At 50.0% G+C, this 24,680-nt stretch overlaps 1 protein-coding gene across 1 annotated transcript in view; it reads right to left on the bottom strand.

Annotated features, from left to right (window-relative positions):
- LOC116587970 overlaps window positions 1–24,680 on the bottom strand; it is a 70,039-nt gene that overhangs the window by 17,840 nt on the left and 27,519 nt on the right. Inside the window, 1 exon segment of the mRNA XM_032338524.1 lies at window positions 17,400–17,474. Within this exon segment, the coding sequence (XP_032194415.1) occupies window positions 17,400–17,474 (75 nt within the window).

Genomic DNA, 24,680 nt, shown 5'->3' with positions numbered 1-24,680 from the left:
CGTGTGAACCGGTCACACAAGGCCCCTCACTACGCAGACGGAAGCTGGCTGCCCGGGCTTGGGCGGCTGGATGGCCGAGTGGCCTGGGTGGGGGTCCTGGGGATGGCTCCCTCGGGGCAGGGGCTTCTGACCCACCTGCGCAGAAAGATTTCAATGCATCAGCAACTCACAGTCGTATCCGCACGTTCGGAGTGACGGTCACCTGTAGGTAAGCACAGATTTCATCGTAGGAACAGGTGCTGATGGACACATGAGCTGGCTTCTTATGAAGCATCAAGGGAAACCCTCACGTTGGAAATTCACTGCAATGCTCGTTTCCCTGGACCTGTGGATCCAACAGCACGTGCATTCTCACGGGCCATCCCACTGTGCTCTGTGGATTATTTCTGCGACTTTTATCTCAGTCAAAGGACAAAGTGTTCACGAACGATACAAGGCTGTTTCATCCATCTCTGAGGAAGAAGCCACGGGGAGAGACTTCTCAATGAGGCTCACCAAGTTTCAGGAAAACTCTGCCAAGCATCATATGCAAGAGTACATGATTTCAAACGTCCCAGAAACTAGAGCAGTTCAGGAGGAAGTTCCCGATGCTTCCTTTTTAGCGTCTTGCTACATCTCGAAGTCTTCATGGGGTCCTTAGCCAGACTCCCCGAAAGCGCAGGGTGCATGAGGGGGTTTTGCCTGCACAGGAGAATGGATATGAAAGTGCCTTTTCAGTGGGGTTTGGGTCATTGCTTTCCCAAATCAGCCTCTGATTAGATTGTCATGTCACGCCCTGACCCAGTAAAGCCAACCAAGAGCTCATCCTGGGCCCCAAAGGCTGTCCTTTTTGCCATTTTCTGTGGCTTCTCACTGCACTGGGACCACCACGGATGTGTGGAGAAGCATCATCTGTGAGCCCACTTAACCAGACGCAGGAATGGTGGAGCATCCCTGGGACAGCACGACCTGTCCCACCGGGTGGCCTCAGGATCATGCGCGGACAATAGGAGACTTTTTGTTAAATAATCCTCCCAATGCCACATTTGTTCTGGAAAGTGTCCAAGCTCCAGGCCCTACAAATCCTGGGCACTCTGTGACTGAAGGCGCACAGGCGGGGGCCGCCAGGGTCTTCCCGTGTATTAAATATTGGTGACACTTAACACCAGCGTCAATGAAAGTTTTCTTCCTCCCCTACCTGGGCAGTGTGGGGCGCCTACTTCGGAGAACACGGACTCCCAGGCTGGAACTTCAGGATTTTGTCCCCTCCTGAGGGGAGTGCGTTCTCCGCCAAAGCGGGGAGCACGGGGCCAGGGCGGCCCGCACTCCCAGAGCCACTCTGCAAAGTCCCTGGAGTCCAGGGCCACACAGCAGTGACGGGTTCCACTCAGTAAGTGTTTCCAGGAACCCGCCCGGTTTGAGGAGATGCACAGGGATCGCAAGCCCCCCCCCCGTCCCGGCCCCGTGGGGGTTTGCTGAGCCGCTGGGGAGAGAAGAGCAGGTGAGTAACACGGATGTCCCCAGGCCGCCAGGGAAGGTGGGGGCCGCCTGCGGAGACGGGGCTTTGGGACAAGTCCTCCTATGAGGAAGACTCCTCTGCCCTGATGTGAGAGGAAAGGGGACGAGGGTGGTTCTAGCATCCCCCTCCCACCGCCTTTAGGCTGAGCCGCTCCCATAAAGAAGAGAGAACTCCAGCCCCACCCCACCCCCACCCGGCCCCGTACAGAGAAAGCCAGCAGCACCCCTGGAAAGTATACATAAGCCCCAAACCTACCAGCCACCGATTCTGACTAACCTGTGAATCCCCTAAACATTCTTTCCATAAAGTACTTTTTGCCCTTCTATTGGGTACCGCTGACGTCACTAGACCAAGTGCCTGCGCCTTTCAAGTCGGTTTCCTGGGTCAGGCCCGGCAGATGAAGGGTGTGGAGGGCCGGCTGCGGGGGCAGGGGCGGGGGCCATCCGGGCTTCCTGTTGTTCCAACATTAACATACCTGCTCCCCCGGATCAAAGGGAGCCTCGCCTTCCCTGCGTGCTCCCAACAGGGGAGAAAAAAGTCTAATATAATTAAAAATAAGCAGCAATTTGGTATGATCTGAAACTGACAGTTTGTTACCAAGGATTCAGGTTTATGGAGAGCAGCTGACGGGGTCCGATTTGAATTCTCCCGAAACATGAACTTTTCTGTAGAGAATTCCCTCTCTTTGTGTCTGCGAAGACATTTCCCAGATCCCCTGCCTCTGTGGGTAGAAACCCTCTATCTCTAAGGTGGACGCCACGGCCTTTTCTTCCCACAAGTGCAGTCCACCCAGAGCGGAGATATTTCATTTTATTAAACATGACCCCATCGTCTAAAACAACAGGAAAAAAGAAACAGCTACACAAGCGTGCGTTTTATGTGTCTGACTCGATCGGATGGCTTCATTACACTTACGCTTTCACCTGCGTATTCACTCCGTAAACGATTTGTTGAGTTGGTCGGACCCTGCGGCCGCCGTGGTGGGTCTGACAAGACCAGAACTGGCCGGATTCCCGTCTCCAGGGAGCCGGTGGTTCACTGGGGAGACAGAAGCACGCCCACGGCTCTGAGTGGACAAGTGGCCCGCAGGACAGGAGCCCCAGCCTGAGCACTAGTGTAGGAGGAGGCCATGCGCCCCAGGAGGGAGGCCAGGCCAGCATGGGGCGGAGGAGGAGGGCAGGAGAGGAAGCCCGGGCACTGCCTGGGAAGAGATGCTGCGAGCCCTGCAGGGACCGGAAGGCCGGGGAGAGGGGAGACAGGGACAGAGCTCTGTGGATCACATCAGGATTTCCACCTTGATCCTAAGAGCAGCAGGAGACACTGAGATATTTTGAAGGGGAGCTGACATCCTTTGATGTATCTGAAAATCAGTATCCGGTTGAAAATTGACGGAAGGAGAGTGGGAGTGGACACGGGGGCCCCGGTCCAGGCGGCGGGTCACGAGGGCCTGGCCCCAGCATGGAGACCCCGAGAGATGTCAGGCGTTCGGGATATGAGAGCCAGTTGGGGGGTACATCAGATACTGGGGGAAGAGAGGGGGGAAGGACTAACTCCAGGCTTCCGGGAGCCACGCACAAAAGTCCCTCCGCACTGCGACCCTGAACCATCACAGCGACGAGTACTTTCACTCTGGCTGGGTGCTGGAGGAAAGTGGCGGCGACAGAAGCGACTTTCCCAGAGCCTCACAGCTGGCCGCTTCCCACGTGGCCCACCTGCCTCCACCAGCATGCTGCCTTCCCAGCGTGGGCACCCCAGAATCTCCCGGAGCCCCCACTGGACCCCCGACCAGGTGAGTCCAGGATCCTCTCTGAAATAGAGCGACAGGTCCCGGGTTGGGCTGAGCCCGTGGCAGGCCCCTCGGTGGGCAGCCATGGGGCTCCCCCAGCCATCAGACCCACTGGAGCCAAGCAGAGTCACCGTCTGGGTTTTGTAATTTAGTGAACCTTCCACATCATCTCATAAAATAGACTATTACAGGGAGTTAGTTCTAGAAAAACAAAACCACCGTGCTGACCACTTTGGGGAAAACGGGATAAAAGTGTATCACCAAAGAAACTAACGGCCGGTTGGTGACGGTGAGAGACGCACCGGGTTTGAAGGCCTCACACGGGGGTGGCCGCTGGGTGCTGACGTCATCGAGCACGGGGAAGTCCGGCAACACTGCACCTCGTTGTGGAGGACACAAGCAAAACCGCACCAAGCCGATCAGCAGACCCAACCCCCAAGGACAAGACCTGCCCTAGACCGCAAAGCCCTGGCGTCCACACGTGACTCTGTATTTCCTTTCAACATATCTGCATTAAGTAATCCAAGAGCAAACCCGGTTTTAATGTTAACTGACCGCCAACCCATCCAGATGGCTTGGTCCAATGTTGTTATTTGGCCGTGAATCTCTAGGTTTCCTCTACTTAATCAAACACACTTATTTTGTTTGTTTGTTTTTATTATTTTTTAAAGATTTTATTTATTTCCTTGAAAGGGACCAAGAGCAAGAGAGAGAGCACAGAGGAAGAGGGAGAAGCAGACTCCCCGCTGAGCAGGGAACCCGACTTGGGACTCAATCCCAGGACCCTGCGATCGTGGCCTGAGCAGAAGGCAGACGCTTAACGGACGGAACCACCCAGGCGCCCCTCAAGCTCACTGTCTGAGCGCGATCGTAACATGAGTCTCACATGTAGGAAAGTCACAAGAGGGACTCATCCTACGTGACGCCGTAACGTGCTGTCCCAGGAAACAGTTGGACAGAATCAAAATACAGAAAAAGACCCAACTAGCTTTGACAAGGTGGACTGCAATAGAGAATGAATGCTCTAACAGACGGCTTTAAGACAGACGGCGGAATGTTCTGGAAATTTAATGTCCGATCTCAGTCTCGTCATCAGATAAGGGTGGAGAATGAAATCATGGAAGTGCTGCGCAGCTTGAACAGGAGGTTTCCAAGCTCGGCTGCGGGCAGAACGCCCGGGGTGGCTGGAGAGGCCCCAGCGCCCTCTTGTTCTCCAGCTCCTCAGAAGGCTCCGATGTGCAACCAAAGTAAAGAACCACAATACGGACCAATATTTATATAACATTTCCTTTGGGAAGATAAACAGCAGAAAGGAAAAGACTGAAACATTTCGATGACCTCAGAATTAAAACTATCGGTTGATTCCATAAATGAAAAAATAATGCAAGTCATTGAAAGGTGAATGACAAACGTGTAACTTTTTGCAGCTCCGTGACAGGCACAGGGCTAATATTCCCATGATGAGATTGTACAGATCAAAAAGAAATTGGGCTATCAGAATGCATACACTCACGCGCACCCCCCCCCGACATACACACACAGGCATGGCTACTCGTGAAAGTGATGTGTGAGATACATAGCAATGAAATAGGGAAGGTGTGTTCTAGCTCACTAGTAATAAAAGATGCAAAACTAACCACTTTTATTTACAATATTGGTAGAAAATGGTTTGGGCTCAGGTCATGATCTCAGGGTCATGAGATCAAGCCCCACGTTGGGCTCCGTGCTGGATGTGGAGTCTGCTCAAGATCCTCTCTGTCCCTCTCCCTCTTCCTCTTCCTCTCTCTTTCTCAGAAAAGAAAAAAATATATAATAATGACTCAATAAACTTCTAACAGTAAGCAAGCTGTGGTTGGAGCACAGAAGCCTGGAGATCCCCAGGTTCTGTTTCTCTGGTATAACATTTCAGGAGTGTTACAGAACTTTCTGCCAGTCTGTGCTGGGATCTGCCCTCTCCTTTCTGGGCAATGCACTAGCCACGAGCCACACACACAAACTGAGCACTTGACAGGGCGCCTGGGTGGCTGAAGCCTCTGCCTTCAGCTCAGGCCATGATCTCAGGGTCCTGGAATGGAGCCCCACATCTGGCTCTCTGCTCCGTGGGCGCCTGCTTCTCCTTCTCCCTCTGCCTGATGCTCCCCTCGTTTGTGCGTGCCGTTCTCTGTCAAATAAATAAATAAAATCTTAAAAAAAGAGAGAGAAGAAAGGAAACAGAGCACTTGAAATGTGGCTGGTACAAGCAAGGGACTGAATTTTAGTGTTACTTAACTATATTAAATCTAAACAGACACGACTAGTGGCTACAGCTTTAGACAGAAGAGATCTAGATTGATTGCCTTGTTTTTCCAGATAAGGAGCCTGAATCCCAGGAGGTAAATGACTGGTTCGAAGTCTTACAACTAAGTAGGCAAAGACCACGTACATCAACAATGGTATGATACAGCCCGAATAGATTCATTCTCACTTAATTCTACCCTACTCGACAGGGTGCAAGGATTCACGGTCTTTTGAACACTTTTGAAGAAAAAGTGAGTGAATTACGAGATTCTTTGTTCTAAATTTTCTGCTGGTCTCCAAACAGCTTTCCGTGATGACCTTAATTCTTACTTTAGAACGGAGCATCCAAGAGTCTAAACTGGATCCATTTTGCCCACATTTCATTAAACAAAGACCAGAATTAATCTGAAAATCATAGCATGAGGTGTGCTGTGTGGTCTGAAAAGGCTTTTGGGGCGCCGGGTGGCACCGCCAGTTAAGTGTCCGACTCTTGATTTCCGCTCAGCTCAGGATCTCGTGGTCATGACATTGAGCCCTGCACCGGGCTTCCTGCCCCGTGTGGAGTCTGCTTCAGACGCTCGCCCTCTCCCTCTGCCTCTCTCTCTCTCTCTCAAATAAACAAAATCTTTAAAATAATTTTAAAAAGACTTCCACACTGCTTTCACACACATCTTCAAGCTGCAGACTCAAACCCTACATCCTGCAAGTCTCCAGAAGATCGACGCTGCCGAACCCGTATGTGTGCATCATGCAAACAAGTGCACACATGCATACAGGCGTGCACATGAGCACACGCATGCACACACACATACAGGCGTGCACGCGAGCACACGCGTGCACGCATGCACATAGGTGTGCACACGCACACAGGTGTGCACATGAGCACACACATGCACACAGGTGTGCACACGGGCACACACACGCGCACACACGCACAAGGCATGCACACGAGCACACACACGCACACAGATGTGCACACGAGCACACACGTGCACACACGCACACAGGCGTACACACGAGTACACACGTGCACACATGCACACAGATGTGCACACAAGCACACTAAAGCACAAACATGCACACATCCCTCCAGGACATTTCTCCCGGAGTTATGTTTTAAACAAAAAGAAAAATACTGAAAACAAAGTGGAAAGGAAAAGCATTAATTAGAGATGAAAACTTGGGGGAGAACATGGGGCACAGCTTCACATCTCTTCTTTTCAGAACAAAAGCAAGAAGGCCCGAGGCAGGTAAACACATGGGAAAGGTGACTGGGGGCTGCTCGCACATTTAACCTTCACCTTGAATCCAGGAGCTCTCGGTGTGTGAGCGCGTATTTCCAGGGCACGCCGTGCCGTGTCCTCGCGTTCACTCCTCTGGCTAAAACACTGCTTCTCATCTGCTCGGAGCAGATGTCCCCGCCCCCCGTGAAGGTCCCCGTCCCCACCCCCCCCCGTCCCCCCCCCCCCCCCCCCATGAAGGAGACCACTGAGCCCCGCCGGTATTCAAATGCTGGGAATCACGCAGCCCTTAAGTGTTGGGAGGAAGTGGGTCTTTCCTTGTAAAGTTAGCTGATGGTTCCTCTCAACATACCTGGGACACCAATTTAAAAAGGAAAAAGGAAGTGGTCAAAGTCATGCTTTTTGTAAACTTCAAAGCTTATCTCTCCCTCCCCCCGCTTTACATTTTACTGTCTGGGGAGCTGACTCGTCTGCAGCTGTTGGCAGAGACGGTGCTCCATGGCGTCAAACCTGCCTCCTCACGGCCCATAAAATTACAGCAGGGAACCAGGACCCGCAGGTGTGGGAGGGAGAGGCCAGGATGCCCCCTTAATGATTTCTCTGACACCCCATGCTGAGCTGCTGGAGGAAGGGGCTGGAAGGGGCTGTGAGGTGCGCGCTCCGGAGGCTGGGCCAGGTCGGCTCTCCCTTCCAGGACCAGTGGTGGCTTCCAGCCCCGAAATCTATTCAAAAAGTTACTGTTGCTACATGTGCTGGCGCATGAGGAACCCCCACAGAGACTTGTGTCCCCCGTACAAATCCACCGAAACTCAGACCACCGAAGGAGGGAAGCAGAGAGAAGCCAAATCAGATCCAATATCTGATAACCCAAGTTCAAAAGACATCAAACCACATCAAGTACCATAGCAAAGTGCTTTCAAATCTGCAAGCCCAGGTTCTGTTTCCTCCGCAAACTGGGAGAGATAAGTAAACAAATAAACATTGTACATGTTTTCAAAGATGTCAGATTTCTATTGGTACATTATAGGAAGAATGGAATACATTTTGTCCTTTTTTCTTTTAATGATAAAAGAAATTAATAGTTTAGACTATCCATTAGTCAATTGTAATAAAATTTTGCAAATCACTAGATCATCATGCTTTATGGTTTTAATCCCATATTTTTGTGGGGTTTTGGTTTGTTTGTTTTTTAAGATTTTATTTTTAAGTAATCTCTACACCCAACGTGGGACTTGAACTCTCAACTCTGAGATCAAGAGTCGCATGTTCTCCCAACTGAGCCAGCCGGACACCCCTTGACCCCATATTTTGAAACAGAAGGGGTAAAAAGCCAGAAAATTGATTTAAAGAAATCTAAAATTGCTTATATTGTTTTTGTTGGGCAGATCGAAAAATGCACACATTTCTTTAAAGAAATGGAAAAACGGATGTGGCGTTTGCAAGAGGAAAGAACAGGGAAGGGGGAAGATCCATCTTAGAGATGTTTGAGAAGCAAAGCACGGGGCTGAGTGTCATCAAGCCCTACCCTGTGATCCACAGCGTGGTGGGGGCAGGGGTAGGTAAGGACGACGGGAAAAAAGCATGAAAAAAAAATGAAAAGTTCCAGTTTTGCCCTCAAGGACATTTTATTTTTTTACTGAAGCACGGTTGACTTACAATGCAGGCATCATTGAAATCAGGGACCCGACACACACACACAAACTGGACTAAACACGTTTTTTTAAAAATCGGTAAGGATTTATCTTACACCCTTAAATTACATTTACTCTGTAATACTGGGTTTGCGTTATGCATAACGCTGCTCGTCCTCGAGGGAGCAGCTTGGGTGAGTTGCATCTGTCGGGCTCCCCACTAACTTCTAGAGGGAAGCGTGGGGGAGGGGTGGCCCCAGAAACAGCACTGTTCGGGCTGATGGGAAAACAACCATCGCTGGGAAAGAAGCCGCCCTTCCAGCGCTGTAGGATAGAGGAAAAGGAGGAAAGGTTTTACGTGGCAAACATTTTCTGAGACCCTACCATGGGTCAGGCACGGGGCTGGGGGTCTTGGTGCGTAAAGATTAAACATGGTAAGGCACAGGGCATCAACAGAAGCTTCAGGATCATGAAGACACTCAAGCCCAGAAGGGAATGACCAAGTCAACACCGTGGATCAGAGGTTGGCAAACTCTAGCGTGTGGGCCCAGTTTTGCGGTTTCCACATTTCTAAATGGCTACTAACAAGGAAGGAAGGAAGGAGGGGCTAAGTCACAGCGACCAAATAAAATGTGGCCGCAAAATGACGGGCGTCTCGTCCTTTCCAGAAAATGTTTGCCGACATCTACGAACAGCTAGAAACACGCCGTGCCTACCCCAGCCTGCTACCCCCTTCCTGCTCTTAGAGGTTTCGGGGTTTGCGGTGTCCGAGGGCTCTCTATAGAAGTTAAAAGCTTTCTGAACTCCTGCTTTCACATGGATTGTGCAACACTTTTCTTTATGAAGCGATGGGTACACTAAACATTGTAACAGTATTCAAATGTCGCTGATTTCTGGAAGGTCTTTTGGGCCACTCCATTCTGCTACCTCTTCTAACTCAGACATAGTATGCGGTTAAAGTACATGCATGTGTGTGTGTGTGTGTGTGTGTAATAATCTGCACGTGTAAGAACCACGGTTTCTATTTGTAATTAAACCACAAAGATCGGTTCACCTGGGGACAAAACTACTTTCAGGCATAACTGAAGACAAGGCTGTTTAATCACCCAGTTAAGCCGGTGCTACCCATCACATGACTTAAGAAGAGCAAGGAAGCCATTCTCGCTTCTGTTGAGAACTCTTCATGCTGCCCTTCCCACGTGGGTACAAGGAAGCTACTCATAATCTGAAGTTGGAATTTTTCCAAGTTTTACATTACGTATTTTATACTGGTTTTAAGTATATTTGGTCATGAAAGGAAATTCATACATTTTGAAAAATTAAGGCAAAACAAATCTGCCTGGATTTATCTATTCATATGGACAGTGTCTAAAAAGAAAGCGAATCAGGTAAGTAGGACATTTATTTTGGACTGTCTTCATTTTATTGACTACAGGCTTGCTTAATAGAAATGTAACAAAACCTGCTCTTCTGGAACCAGCCAAAATAAAAGTTTGATCCTTGATCTAAGTGGAGGCTATGGTTCGTTCCTAAAACCAATGACTCCATTTGGCGTATGCCCATTTGAGGTAATTAATGCCATTTGTACTAGCCAGAGCTGCAGTCACACTTCCCAGCCAGCTGGACCCAACAGGGCCAGGCACCAGCTTACAGACCACAGCCTGCCTGCAGGACAAGCGGGGTCTGATCACAAACACGCTACCCGCTTCAACTACGCAACTGCACGTCTGACACCCAACCCTCACTCTGGACTAAGGACAACAAGATTGTTTCTCAATCTGCATAACGGCAAGTCCTTCTGTCAGCTGCGGCTAAACCTTGTCCCAGAGTCTGGTTTTCAATCGTTTTGCATAGAACGTAGTAAGTAAGACGCATCTTGGTGGCCCAGTGGATTCTGCCAAGCTGCAAAGTGTTTGGGAGATCTGTTACAAAATAGACACAATTATTTAGGAAAGATTATTGGAGTACATTTGAGACAAAAGAGGTAGACAGACTACAAAGTTCCAAGAACTTTGGAGAGAAGACATATTGATGATAAGCATGAATGTAACTTTGCTTTTTAAACAAAGCCACTTTCCTGAGAAAGGTGCGGTCTGCCTCTGACCGTCAAGCAGCCAGCTCCTCTCCGGCGGAGCGGCGGAGCACCGGGCCGGTGCAGTGCTGACCACACACCCCTCCTGGGGAGGAGCGTCCCACCAGTGCAACGGGGGCCCCACACTGCTCATGGGGAGGAAAGCCTGGCACAGAAAACATGGAAACGTGCAATCCTGTTTGCTATACATCTTTACAGCCTCGGTCTGCTGGCCAGCAACCAAACCTTCCCACCCCTACTCATATAAAAGAATAAAACGGTGCATTGGATTGATCTGATATGAAACTGTTTCTTAAATTTGCTTTTTAAAAAGATTTGTTTCTTTATTTTAGAGAGAGAGCCTGAGCGAGAGTACACGTGGAGGGGGAGGCAGAGGGAGAGAATCTTCGAGCAGACTCCCTGCTGAGCGCCGAGCCCTAGGGGGCACTGGATCCCACCACCCATGAGGTCACGACCTCAGCCGAAACCCAGAGTCCAAGACTCAACCCACTGAGCCACGGAGGCTCCCCCCCAAATTTATAAAACAATTAGAGAGTCTAGCTTGGCATTATCTGAATTATCAAACGTATTCTAAATAAGGACCAAATTATAAGCAGAGATGCAGTACAGTATAAATTCTTTTTCCATCATTTTCAATTCTTTACATCATATTTCTATCAAAAATTTTAATTTACATTAGCTATTATTTTTTTAATTCAACTCATGTGGAAAAATAAGAGAAAGAAGAAAGCACAGTTAATGAGTGGGAAATTTGTGGGAGAAGCTTTGTATAATGTGTTTCATTAAATTCTTCAGTAACCCTATCAGATTAGAATTATTGCACCCATTTTTAAAGATAAGAAAGCTGGGGGCGCCTGGGTGGCTCAGTGTGTTAAGCCTCTGCCTTCTGCTCGGGTCATGATCTCAGAGTCCTGGGATCGAGCCCTGCATCGGGCTCTCTGCTCCGCGGGGAGCCTGCTTCCTCCTCTCTCTCTGCCTGCCTCTGCCTACTTGTGATCTCTGTCTGTCAAATAAATAAATAAAATCTTAAAAAAAAATAAAAATAAAAAAGAACAGCACTCTTTAAAAAAAAAAAAGATAAGAAAGCTGACACATGTGCCTTACACCTGTCAGAATGACTAAAATCAACAACACAGGAAGCCACATGTGTTGGCAAGGATGTGGAGAAAGGGAAACCCTCTTACACGTTGGTGAGAATGTAAGGTGCTGCAGCCTCTCTGGAAAACAGTGTGGAGGGGGGCCCTGGGTGGCTCAGTCACTGGACGTCTGTCTTTGGCTCAGGTCATGATCCCAGGACCCTAGGATCCCAGGATCAAACCCCACATCGGGCTCCCTGCACAGTGGGGAGCCTGCTTCTCCCTCTCCCTCAGCCTGCTCCTCCCCTTGCTTGTGCTGCTTCTGTCAAATAAAGGAGTAAAACCTTAAAGAAGAGGAAGGAGGAGGGGGAAGAGGAGGAGGAGGGCGGTAGTATGGAAGTTCCTTCGGAAGGTAAAAATAGAACCACCCTGCAACCCAGCAATTACGCTCCTGATTCAAAGGAATACATGCCCCCCAATGTTTACAGCAGCGTTATTTACAATAGCTGCATTATGGAAACAGTCCAAGTGTCCGTCAACTGATGAAAATATGGAGGGGGTGTGTATGTATTACATGCATCTCTCTCTCTCTTTCTCTCACAGACACACACACACACACACACACACACACACACTATGGAATATTACTCAGCCATAAAAAATACGAAAGCTTTCCATTACAACAACATGGGTACCCCATGGATGGAAAGTATTATGCTAAGCAAAATAAGTCAGAGGAAGACAAATACCATATGATTTCACCCATATGTGGAATTAAAAAAACCAAACAAATAAGCAAAGCAAAAAACAAAAAGAGAGAGAGAGAAACCAAGAAACAACTCTTAACTGCAGAGAACACAGTGATTGTTACAGAGGGGGGTTGAGGGGGTGTGAGGGACTATCGGACGCGGATAAGGAGAGCATTTGTTGTGATGAGCACGGGGGCCGTACGGAAGCGATCAATGACTTTATTGTACACCTGACGCTAATATAACATTTCGTGTTAACTGGAATTAAAATAAAAAGTTAAAAAAATGAAAGCTGACATACGGTAAACATAAGGGACTTAAGCAAGGTCACTGACAGACAACTAAAAACCAGGATCAAAGCCCAGGTCTTGGTGATTCAGAATAACTCAATAATATTGCCTGTTACAGTCTAAAACATTTTCCAATAAAGATTAAAAAAGTAGAGGCTCTGAGCCATAATTGAGACTATGCTATATGTGGGTCGTAAATAAGCTTTCGAAGCCCATTTTTCCTGCCCCTCTGTGTGCATTCTGATTGGGTAGAACCTGTATTTGACCATTCCCAATGTGGGAGGCCGCCTGTGAGCTGATGGCCTCTCTAGGGTGCTCTACCCAAGGTCTACCCAAGGTCATCAGTTCTCATGACAACCTCAGCACCGGTGAGATACCCCCGCACACGTTATCGCGGGCCTTCCCAGAGCCCCGCACGGCGGGCGAGGGCTTCACACGCTCAACCTTTCCTTCACTGGTTCCTTGTACCGTGTGTGTTAAATGCGCTCCTCCGAACGACGGGCCTCCCCCTGGACAGATACAGACAGGGACGGGCCTCCCCCTGGACAGATACAGACAGAGATCTTGTTCTGGCCTGAAAACGCTCAGTTTTACACACAGAGTGAATAAGAAAGCAAGATGAGTGCAAACACTCTCCAAACAGTGTGCCAAGCCCAATCAGAATTGGTATTTTCCAAGGAAAATGGAATATTTTAAAGGTAGAGGCCACCAGCTGGGAGACATCGTCAGAACCACTTATGTTTTCTTCCTTGGACGTATCCTTCGTTCCTTCCATTTTGAAATCCCGTAACGGGAGTAATACAGCGACTCTTGACACAGCCGGCACAGGCGGCAGTTCAATCATCTCTCTGAGGTCATGAGCGTGTTGTTTGTTCACGGCAAAGAAAGAAGAGATTTCCTGAAATGGAACTTTTGACCAATTTTTTTTTTTTTTTTTAAACAAAGCGAAGGGAACTCAGCAATTGTGTGTGAGCGTTAAGCATGATCCCAAACAGACTGGCGCCGCGCTGAGTGTCCTCTTGACGGTGCAAACTGGAGAACACACGGACTGGCTCCTGCGCAGGGTGCGGCTCCCGTTCCCAGCTCGGAAGCAGGCGGGTGTCTGGAAGGAGGCGCGGCCGCCACGGACGGAGGTCTTCTAGGTCTTGCAGCAGACCCTTCCCCTGGAGGGAACCCGTGGTCATGGCCTCAGGACCCCCATTTCTAACCAAATATCCCACGTGACACATGGGACCTGTCCGAAGGCTGCGGCTCTGCGCTGCGGAACTGTGGACCCCGGGCAGGTGTCGGGGCAGCGCACGGAAGGCGCCCGCCAGAGACCGAGGCGGGACACCGTGCAGGGGCCGCGGAGAACACACGAGGCCAGCCTGCGGCACGAGAGGGCCGGCACCGGAGCCAGGTCCCGGCCGGCGTTCCCGGGGCCAGGCCGAGCCCATCAGGAGGCACCAGCGCTGCTCGAGGCCCAGCCCCGGCGGATGCTGAAGCAGGGGCGGCCCTGCCGCTAGGAGCCCCCGGCCTCCTCCAGGACCGCGGTGTGCACGGGTGTGCACGGAATCCCGGAGAAGAAGGGGCATCCCCAGCTCTCCGCAGGGAGGGCGTGCGGGGGCCGGAAAGCACAAGGGAAGGGAAAAGGCGGAACGGGGGCGGGGGGGGGGGGTGTGCTGGGCAGCAGAGGCCCAGGGAGGCAGGAACTGATGCGCGGGAGGCGGGGGCTGGGGCGATCGGAGGGTCCCCGGCTCTGGCAGCGGACACCCAGGTTGCAGAAGGCCTCCAGCCCCAGGCTGACCGCTTGTGCCGCTTACACAGCCTGCATCTCCCCCGCGCTCCGCCTTCAGGAACTGCACCTGACGGAATCCACTGGAAAGTGTTGCCAAGGAAAGCAACATTTCTTAGAAAATCTGCTACTCTTTTCATTAATTCATCAAGTATTTATTGAATGCTGCGCATTTTTTTTTAGACACTGGGGATATCCAGAAAACAGAAGACAGAGTGAGAAAGTCGCTCTGGGGAAGAGAAGAGAGAAACACTAAATCGGAGAACAAATTACGTAGTCTTTTACTACGTAAAATAGTAGAAGGTGGCGAGGGCTAAGAGAGAAAACCAAAGCTGGCGAAGGGAATTAAACACAGGGCAGGGCAAGGAGGCAGTGCAGAAAGTTCAGACAGATTTCTCAGGGTGAGCCTTCTGAGGAAGGAAGGAATCCGGGGGTGGGGGGGGGGGTAGTAGGGGTCACTGCGGGAAGGGCATTTCTGGAAGAGGGAACTGCACATACAAAGGCCCTGGGATGGAAGGCTTAGGGGGCACAGGGCACCAGGGTGGCCCGGGCAGAAAGAGCAAGGAGCAGACAGCTAATGGGGAGAAAGCTGGAGGCCTGGAAACAGGCCGCTGAGACCCCAGACGGAGTCCACAGAATGTCATCAAACCGCAGGGCGAGGACCTGGCTTTCCAAGACAGCCCAGCGCCATCAGTACATCGACCTCACTGTTGAGAAGTCCATTCACAAATTCTGGCTGCTTCCACGCCTCATGAAGGGATTTAACAAGTCCCAAACGTTACAAAGTCCTCTGGAGTCCCCCTGACGCATGAGGAAGCCTCTTCTAGAAAATCGGTAAAAGAGGAGCCCATCCTTGTGCTCACAGTGAGACCCCAGGTCCCGGGAAGCAGCCAGGCCTGCGGGGCACTCACAAGCCCACCTTAGGGAGGTGGCTTTCTCTTAAGAACAGTCCCCGGGACAAAGCGTTTCCTCACATGGGAGTTTCGTGTGCCTATAAATGACAGTGGGGGCCCGGGACGCCCCGTCTGGGTCCTGCGCCCGGACAGCCCTGAGATGACGGGGAACACTGGATGTGAGCACTTGCGTCCCGAGGGGGCCTGCAGGGCTTTGCCAGTGGGCCCTAAAGTGCCACGGTCTGGAGTGGGTCATGAAGAGGCCTGGGAAAGGTGGCCTGTCTTCACTTTCACATCGACGGGACAGACAGCCAGGTCCCAGGGGTGCCCCTATGCTCCCTAAAACCTGCCCCGCGGCTTTCAGCAAAAAGAGCTGAGTCTGCTTCACAAACATGAAGGCTTCTTAGGGAACGGACCCACCACAAGTGCATTTGGCAAAATGGCATCAACTTGAAGCCTGAAGTGAAGTAAATTGCAGTATTTACAAGCCAAGGCAAATGTTCAAAGGGAGGGCTCAGACACAAAGAACAGATGGCGGGGGGAGGAAGCCAGAGTGGCTTTGCCAACACCCACAAAATGCAGATTTTTTAAGTGCCTTGAAGGCTGTTTATGGTCTGAGCACCCGGGAACCAGCCCCTTGGCTCCGGGAAGCTCTCTTTCGGCGTCCACACTGCGTCCTGGACGGGACCCTGTGGATCATGTGCAGACCCCTCCTCGGGAGATGCCTTTCTCCTGAAACATCACCTCTATCTGGTAAAAGGGAGTCACAGTCTTTCCGTTTTGTTTTACAACGTGAAAGGGGAGGAACTGTTTGTGGCTGATGCTCAGAATGAAGAAAAATGGAGAAAAAGGGCCCCCCGCCCCCGTCACACTGTTTGCTTCCGGGTGGTTCAAACCCTTAGGGATCGTGGACCCACAAAGATGTCTTCAAACGTCCCATTATAGGCGCTCCAGAAAGAGCACGGTGGGTTTTTGTTGTTGTTGTTGTTGTTGTTTTGTTTTGCTTTTTTCCATTTTAGGAACATCTTTGCAAACATAACTCTAAATCAGGGCCTCCCTGTGCAGTGCGGACGGTGTGGGGTGAGCGTAAGTGCAGGTGGGACTGCGCCTTTGGGAAAGCGAAGGGGACGGGGAAACACTGAGCTGCTCGCAGTCCGTCGGGGACAAGATGAGGGGACAACCCGTGTTTCACTGACGTTTTCTCATTAGCTGTTACTTCTCATCCCTTAGATACTTTCTTACACTGGAATCATTTTTTTTTTTTAGAGAGAAAGAGAATGCTTGTGAATGGCGGCGGGGGTGGTGTTGGGGGAGTTGGGAAGGGACAGAGGGAGAGGGAGAGAGAGAATCCCAAGCAGGCTCCACATTCGGTGTGGAAAAAGATACGTGTGGAGCCTGACACGGGGCTCGATCTCATGACCCTTACAGAGATCATGACCTGAACCAAAATCAAGAGTCTAATGCTTCACCGACTGAGCCCCCCAAGAGCTCCAATACTGGAATTATTTTTAAGGAAAAAAAATTAAATTGCACCTACATCATCACAATGAAGAATCACTCTACCACTTCTTCTAAAACCCAAATCAAGTTGCAGAACAATAAATGCTGAAACATTTACCAAAGTAGGAGTCGCCTGAGGAGTTGGTTCCTGTCTTTCTCCCTCACAGAATCTCTCGGTGCGTTCTCTAAGGGGATTCAGTAGATGAATATACGGGTGGGGGCGCGGACGGACGACGACATTTGACCAAGTTTAGAAGGAAGCACTAGCACTTCAGCGACGGACACCCTCAGGTACAGGACAATACACTCATGGGAAGGACAGTGATAATACACTCCTGGTTTCATCTGCACAGAGAAGAGACTTTCACATACACAATCTCAGCACGCACGCGCATGCACACACACACACATGCACACACACAGATAGACACACCCAAACACACACACACATACACACACACACACACACACAGAGATTCTACAGATGATGTCTGCAGAAGGAATCACATTTTCCACCACATTGAGTCCAGGTTTAATTATCAAGTTGATAAATAACCTTCAGATTTCAAGGTCACACGGAAGAGTCACTTACCCTGGGAAGGGGCCGCTGAGATCCCTCCTGGGCTTGGGGTGGATGGGCAGCTGATTCCAAGGAAGAGCCCCTAACCTGTAAAGAACATCCAGAGGTCAAGTCCCGTGAGCAGCAACTCCAGTGGACAGAGCCCTCATCGGATAAAACATTTTGCAAAAACGAAACATCTCTTATTTGGAGATGTTATGTATTTTGATATTTCTGGAGTGAAAAACATACTTTTATGTATATATTTGGTAATTCAAATAACTATCCCCACTCGAATAAATACAGTCCTTCTATCGGTCTAGATTCACACATATAACAATGCCTGCACATAAGGCACCAAAAATGTATATAATTTTGTAACATTTTTAGAGGAAAATTATTTTTTGTTTTTGAAAATGTCTTTTTATGTCAATATTAGTGATTGAAGATTTGTAAAACATAGCACTAAGGATTCAAAACTGTATTACTTATTGCTCCTCAAGAGATCTAAATATGCTTTCAGCACAGGTTCTGGCCAAAATAATAGTGAGCCAACAGGCTGTCAAGAAAAATAACTTATAATTAGAAAATCTGACCACGAATTTTTTGTAATTTCAGATTCATTAAAAGTGTGCAAAGTCAAATTAGTCTGTAGTTGATATAATGGTTATTGTTTTATCTTTTCATTTTTGAAGTTTGAGAAGTTTTATTATTCCCCATAAACCCATAACAAATATCGCTTCCATTTAGGTTTAAGTAACATGAAGATTTCAACAATGAGCATCTACTAAAAGGGAGTGTGTAGATATGTGGGTGGGCTGGTAGTTTGCAGCTAAATTGTGAAGGCTTCGGCACCGAGAGAGAGAGGAAACAATGGCCAGGTAATGGTCTTCCAAAAAAGCATTCCCACGTTCCTATGTACCTTAGACATTTAGACATGCGAATCCCTCCTCACTACGACCCTGGATGCAATGTCACCGTGACATGTTTTTTCTTTCATCTTACTGAAAACATGAGCAGATATCTTTCCAGTGGTATGACAACTAAGGGTCCCCTCCCAGACTTGAGGGCACTGTTGTTGAACAAAGTGCCAGGGACTAAGCTTCTGGAACAGCGGTGGCATCTGTGCTGCTCTGTGAACAGACTAACTTCATGTTGGGGCCTAATCCACCACTTCCCCCCAAACAAAGGCAATTAAAGGGAAAAAATCAGCACTGCACATCCATCAAAGCTAAAACTATGTTGTTGCCATATTATTCCAATATATTTTTAATCTACAAACTGGTGTATCTTTGTTTACCAACCAGAAGACTCACTTGATAGGAATTCACAAGTTAACAAGGTACCAGGGGAGATGACAGATTGACAGGTTGAGGACTAGTTTGTTGGGAGTGAAGGAACTTCTCTGGTAGATCCTGGGACTGAACAGGCCCAGCCTGGGCTTCCCTAGTACCGCCCGTCAGCAAGCATGGGCCTGCCACAGTGTGTCCCTCATTGGGAGCGGCTGGCCCCACGGGAGGAGCCCACGCAGTCTTCTTCAGACAGCATGTTTGCTCTAAACGCAAAAGCTCAAGTCGGATCCAGGGCGGTACTTTCTGTCTCACGTACTCCATGACTGACTGTGCTGTGAAACTCTCTTACCTGCCCACATGCTTCTAAACACAGGCAGTTAGCTGAAGACACGCATATGACTTTATCTGAATGTGCTTATGTATTTCTCCTCTACTCACTCAACAAATGTTCCTTGAGCTCTTCCTACTCACGGGCACTGCTCTGGGCATGGAGGACAATCGGGAACAAAAGAAAAGCTATGCCTGTCCGAGAAAATCAGTCCAGCGAAGGGAGGCGGACGGACAGACAAACAAATAAATGGGTCTCATTGGCTCCTACAGCACACGGAGTCTTTCAAGGACGTTCACAGGAGCGGGCTGTGTCTCTGGCAGCCCAACTCGTCATCTTTGTGGCTGCTCCTGGGAGGACGTGGGATGGGTGTCCCCTCCCTTGCATCTGGGCAGCCCTGTGACTTGCTTTGACTCACAGAATGTGACAGAGCGAAATTCTGGGACTTCCAACCCAGGTCCTAATAGAATGATCTGTTTCTGCTTCCTTCTTCTTAGAAGACAGTCACCACTCAGTAAACAGTGGCCCTGCCAGAGAGAGAGAGAAAACCAGAGAGAGCAACAGAGACAGACAGACACAGAAACAAAGATAGAGACAGAAATGGAGGTAAAAAGAGACAGAGAGCAAGAGGCAGAGAGAGAGAGAGAGAGAGAGAAAGAAGAGGTCTACAGCCATCTTGGAGGGACTGGAGTCAGTCCAGCTCACAGCTGAATGCAGTCGCATGGTTAAGCCTTGGGGAGACCAACAAAAGAATCTTCCACCTGAGCCCCAACTGATCCTTACAAATAATAATGTCATTTGAAGCCACTAAACTCAGGGCACTTACTACACAGCAACAAATGTCTAAAACCCTACACAGGACTAGTCTGGCCTTTGTGTTAACACTAGACTCTATGGGTGTGTTGGAAGCTAAGGGCAATGATTTGGACAAGAGATGAGCCTGGCTTGGATGTGGGTAGTCACACCTGGCTCTGAAGTCCCCGGACTCTGGAGTATGTCTCCGTCTACACAGAGTTCTGATACAGGCAGAACTCATCTGTGGCTTCCCCTGGATATGTTCTGAAGGAAAGGACTGCACAACTCTTGACATCGTGTGGGAGCTGGGACAAAAGAGACAAGTCAAGACCAAAGTCTTGATACTTCATACCCGGGTACTTCATACTCGGCAGCTCATTCTTCCCCAAAGCAGCAGCACACACATCGTCCAAATTCTCCATCAGCAGGTGCACCATGTGAGAGGACAAGGCAGGTGCTCCCAAGACCCAGCAGAGGCTCCCACACTCAGTTGTGTGCCAGCACTGGGAGTGAACAGAGCTGTCAGGAGTCACCCATCCCCCAAGGATGCACAGGGGATTAGGAATTCTCTACAACGGCACGTACAGGTGCGGAGACCACGAGGCAGCTGCTGGGACCAAAAGACTCTGGACCAAAGACTCTTCCGGATCCTCAAGCAGTTCTGGGAGGTGAACACCGGTGGTGGTTTCCTTCTGAAATCTGATCAGTAGATCCGGACCTTCTCATTCCCAGGAAGCAGGTTCTGTTTATTTGCTCACAAAGGGGACACAACGCTGAACAGGAAAGCCGTCATTGGGGAGAATTCGTGAGGGTAGCGTCCCAGGGACTCCAAGTCCACATTCATGTCTCCCTGGACATTCCTCCAGGGAGAACGGCCTTTGCCCGCCCAGGTTACAGATGTCTGCACAGGGGGGCAGGCGACAGACTCCTTCCCGCAGCCCACCTTTGCTGCTCTGGACCCCTTCCTGGCGGCTCCCGCCGGAGCTCTGGGCCCAGAACCACGATGCTCACTTCCAAGGACTCGAGCTGGGGCTCCGTCTGCCTCACGGGGGAACCAGCTCCGTGACTCCTTTGGTTGTCCCTCGGAGTCCTCCAGTCAGTCCGTGACTCTTACCTGGCACCTGCTTTATGCCCACGAACATGTTGCTGGGAGACGGTCTTTATTCCGAGTCGGAACACGGAGGTTCAGATCTGGAGCTTTGAAAACCGGTCGTTTGTCCATTCTCCGGCGTGCCATGGCCGTGCCGGGGCCCTGAGCTGGCCGAGGGGCCTCCACAATCCCCCTTTTAGGAAATCTCTAACATTCTCCACGAGGGGTCACGGAGGCTCCTCGTTTCCCGTGTTTGGCTCTCCTGGCGCCCCCTTCCCTGCGCTCCGCCGAATTCCCCCCGCTCACCTGCAGTGACGGGGGTCTGGAGCCTGACGGGCACCAGTTCTAAATCTCGTGCTGCGGAGGGTGAGGAGACGGGTCCCCGGTCTCAGTCACCTGCTCGGCGCAGCAAGCTCTGAAGACAGCCGCGTGCTCCGACAGCTCGCTGGGATTCCTCCGTGGCGCAGGGGCTCTGCGCGCCCCGGCTGGTCAAAGCCGCGGAAGGAAGCCCACCGGGCATGCCCATTGTGTGCAGGGCACCGGCCAGCTCCTCCAGGAACCAGTGTCGGTCCCTGTCCTGTGTTCCGTGGGCCCGGGACCCAAATTCTAGGAAGTGCTAAGCAGCCGACTCACACAAAAGCTTGTTCACCTCCCCCGGCTTCCCCAGGCCGGGCCAGTAGGAGATGCCCCTTAGCAGGTTCACCCCTGGATCCCAGGGGCTTAGGTTCGGGGCTAACGAAGTCCTAGCTAGCCTCAGTGCAGAGCAGAACAGCTTAATCACAAATGAATTTCTCACAGATGTGCCGTTGGTCACCCGGTGCCCAGCCAGGGCAAATCCACCCCCGCCAGGGAAGAACAAGCTCCGAGCCCAGGCCGCCTGGTGGCTTGTCAGGGGGCTGCAGCAAGGCACCGGTGCGGTCCCCACCGCTAACCCCGGCCTCTGGCCCCTGTGCAAGGTAGACAACACCTGCCTTCAGACGCAAGCCCTGGGGTCATTACTTAGAGTGGGGCAGGCCCTCTCTAGCAGACCCAAGAGCCAAAGGATTAATCCAGACCACAAAACCCCAAGTGGGGTCTCCTGGGGAGGGCCTGGTTCTCACACTCCAGCTGCATCAGAATCCCAGGGGCCTCATTACAAACAGACAACTGGGCCCACCCCAGAGTTTCGCAGAGAATTTGCATTTCTAAGAACTTCCCAGTAGGGGCTGAGCTGGTCAGGGTTCAGGCTGACCCAGTGTGTGGTAAGGGATTGGGTGTATGGTGTCTGATAACGGGGCAGAATCTGTCCCTGCACAGGCCCAGAATGTCCGGATTTGCTAATACTCCCACGCCCGTGCGGTGTACCATCTCCTCACCACTCGAGTACCGCGCCCTGGTCCCTGGTGCCGCGTCCAGAGGCGAAGGGGCTGGACAGAAGCTGATTTGCAGCAACAGGACTTAACGGGCTCATCCTAGAGCTTCTGAGTGGCTTCCAAGCCGTGGAAAGCCCAGCTGCTCCGTCTCTGAAAGGCAAGGTCTGTGCGGAACTATTTGGTAAAATACAAAAGTCAAACCGTGATAATAAAACAGAGTGTTTGGTGATCAGTGGAAAGTGAACTCCCGACATAATTCAACCAGCAACCTGACACCGGCCTTCAAAGGGGGCAGCTCCCACCGCAAGACATTTATGCTCTGTGGCGAGCCAAAGCCCCAGCCTACTCTTCTCAAAGCTCCATTGTCTGAGTTTCTGGCAGGTGGCTAGTGGTGGCTCAGAGGGGTCCTATGGCCACACGAGCCTGAGCTGCCCCCAAACCGCAGGACCTGGTTTCAGTATTTCGAAGGCATTCTTTCCAGGATTTTTGAAGTTCAAGTAATTAAGGCCGGGTACTGAAATTTCACGCAGCCCCTCGCAGTGGCGACCATGGTCACGCACCCTCTTGGACCACATTGCCGATAAAAACCACAACTCTGTGCCACATGGTTTTAGAAAGAAAATGTGAAACTATCCAGCCCAAACTGTAAATCTGGGCACGCTGGAATCCACAGATACATTCCACCCTTTCCCCCACTTTTCTTTAATTTCCTCCACTGTCATTCCCCTAAAGCACGGCTTGTCTCCACTTGTCTGTCTTCACTGTTGACAAACTGCTGGAGCAATCACCTCAAATTCATTTTGGATGTAATTTCAAGTGGCACTTCTCCTTCTCCTGTTAAAAACGGTCTTGCCTCATTTCAGTTTTATTTTTTTCTCGCCTTTCTGTGAACACTCTCCTCCTTGGCCAGCTGAGTAACAATGTTGAGTCAAAGATGTGTTTGCCTTAATGCAAGCAAACCAAACAGGAGCTCCGTGGCCAACAGAGACCCAAGGGCCAGATAAAAGGCCAGGAGGCTTTCTCACAGCTAGGTGCGAGCTGCACCCACCGAGTTCCGCATTCACCTGAAGGGTCCTTCTGCAGAAAGGTTTCTGTGAAAATACTTCCATCTAGCAAAAAGCAATGATTAGGAAGGGACTGGCAAACTTCAGAGTCACATTATATCGTCTTCTTTAATTGGAAAGTTTAGAAAGTAGTCGTTTTATTTTCAACATACATATCATTGTGTGTTCTATGGTTTGTCGTTTTGTTTTGTATTTAATGAAGACTGTTTTTAGAGCAGTTTTAGGTTCACAACAAAATTGAAAGGGAGGTGCAGAGACGTCCCAGAGGCTTCCTCCTCATCAACAACCCTCACCAAAGAGGTACGTTTGTTACTAAGGATGAGCGTACTTTGAGTCAAAATCGATAGTTTGTCTTGGCACCCTTGATGGTGTACATTCCGGGGGTTGGACATTCTGGGGGTTGAGTGACATATATTCCACGCCATCATATCAAACAGAGTATTTCCACTGCCCTAGAACTCCTCTCTCCTCAGCCCATTGTTCCCTGTACACCCCCCATCAACTACTGAACTTTTCACTGTCTCCACAGTTCTGCCTTTTCCACAATGTCTTATAGGTGGAATCACACAGTACGTGGCCTTCACAGACTAACTTCTTTCACTTAATAATACACATTTAAGGTTCCTCTATGTCTTCTGTGGCTTCATAGTGCATTTCTTTCTAGCACGGAATCGTATTCCATTGCCTGAAGGGACCTCACCTACGGAAGGACATCTTGGTCGCTTCCAAGTTTAGGCAATTATGAATGAAGTTTCTGTAAACATCTGTGTGCAGGCTTTTGTGGATGTAAGTTTTCAGCTCCTTTGGGTAACTAATGAAAAGCATGATTACTGGATCGTATGACGAGAGCGTGTGTAATTTTGTAAGAAACGGTCTTGCACAGTGGCTGCACCATTTTGCTTTCCCGTCAGCAGTGAATGAGATCTCCTCTTGCTCTACAACCTTGTCGGCATTTAGTGCTGTCGGTGTTCAGATTTTGGCCGCCCTAATCAGTGTGTTGTGGTATCTCATTGCTTGATTTTGCGTTTCCCTAACGTCGTATGATACAGAGCACCTTCTCCTAGTTTATATCTGTGTATCTCTTTGGTGAGGGGGTCTCTTACAGTCTTTGGTCCATTTTTAAATTGGATTGTTTTCTTACATTCTTGAGTCTTATGAGATCATAAGATGTTTTAGATTATAGTCCATTATCAGGTGTGTCTTTTGCAAATACATTCTTCCCGTCTTACGGATCGTCTTCTAAAGTCTCTCAGCATTGTCTTTCAGAGTAGAAGCTTTTTTTGTTTTGTTCTGTTTGTTTGTTTTAAGGGAAAGAGAACACAAGTGGGGAGGGGCAGAGGGAGAGACCGAGAGAGAGAATCTCAGGGAGGCTCCATGTGCAGCACGGAGCCCA

Source organism: Mustela erminea, chromosome 4 (genome assembly GCF_009829155.1).
Source record: "Mustela erminea isolate mMusErm1 chromosome 4, mMusErm1.Pri, whole genome shotgun sequence".
Lineage (NCBI taxonomy): Eukaryota > Metazoa > Chordata > Mammalia > Carnivora > Mustelidae > Mustela > Mustela erminea.
The sequence above is the reverse complement of the archived record's forward strand: the minus strand, read 5'-3'. Positions and strand labels throughout refer to the sequence as shown.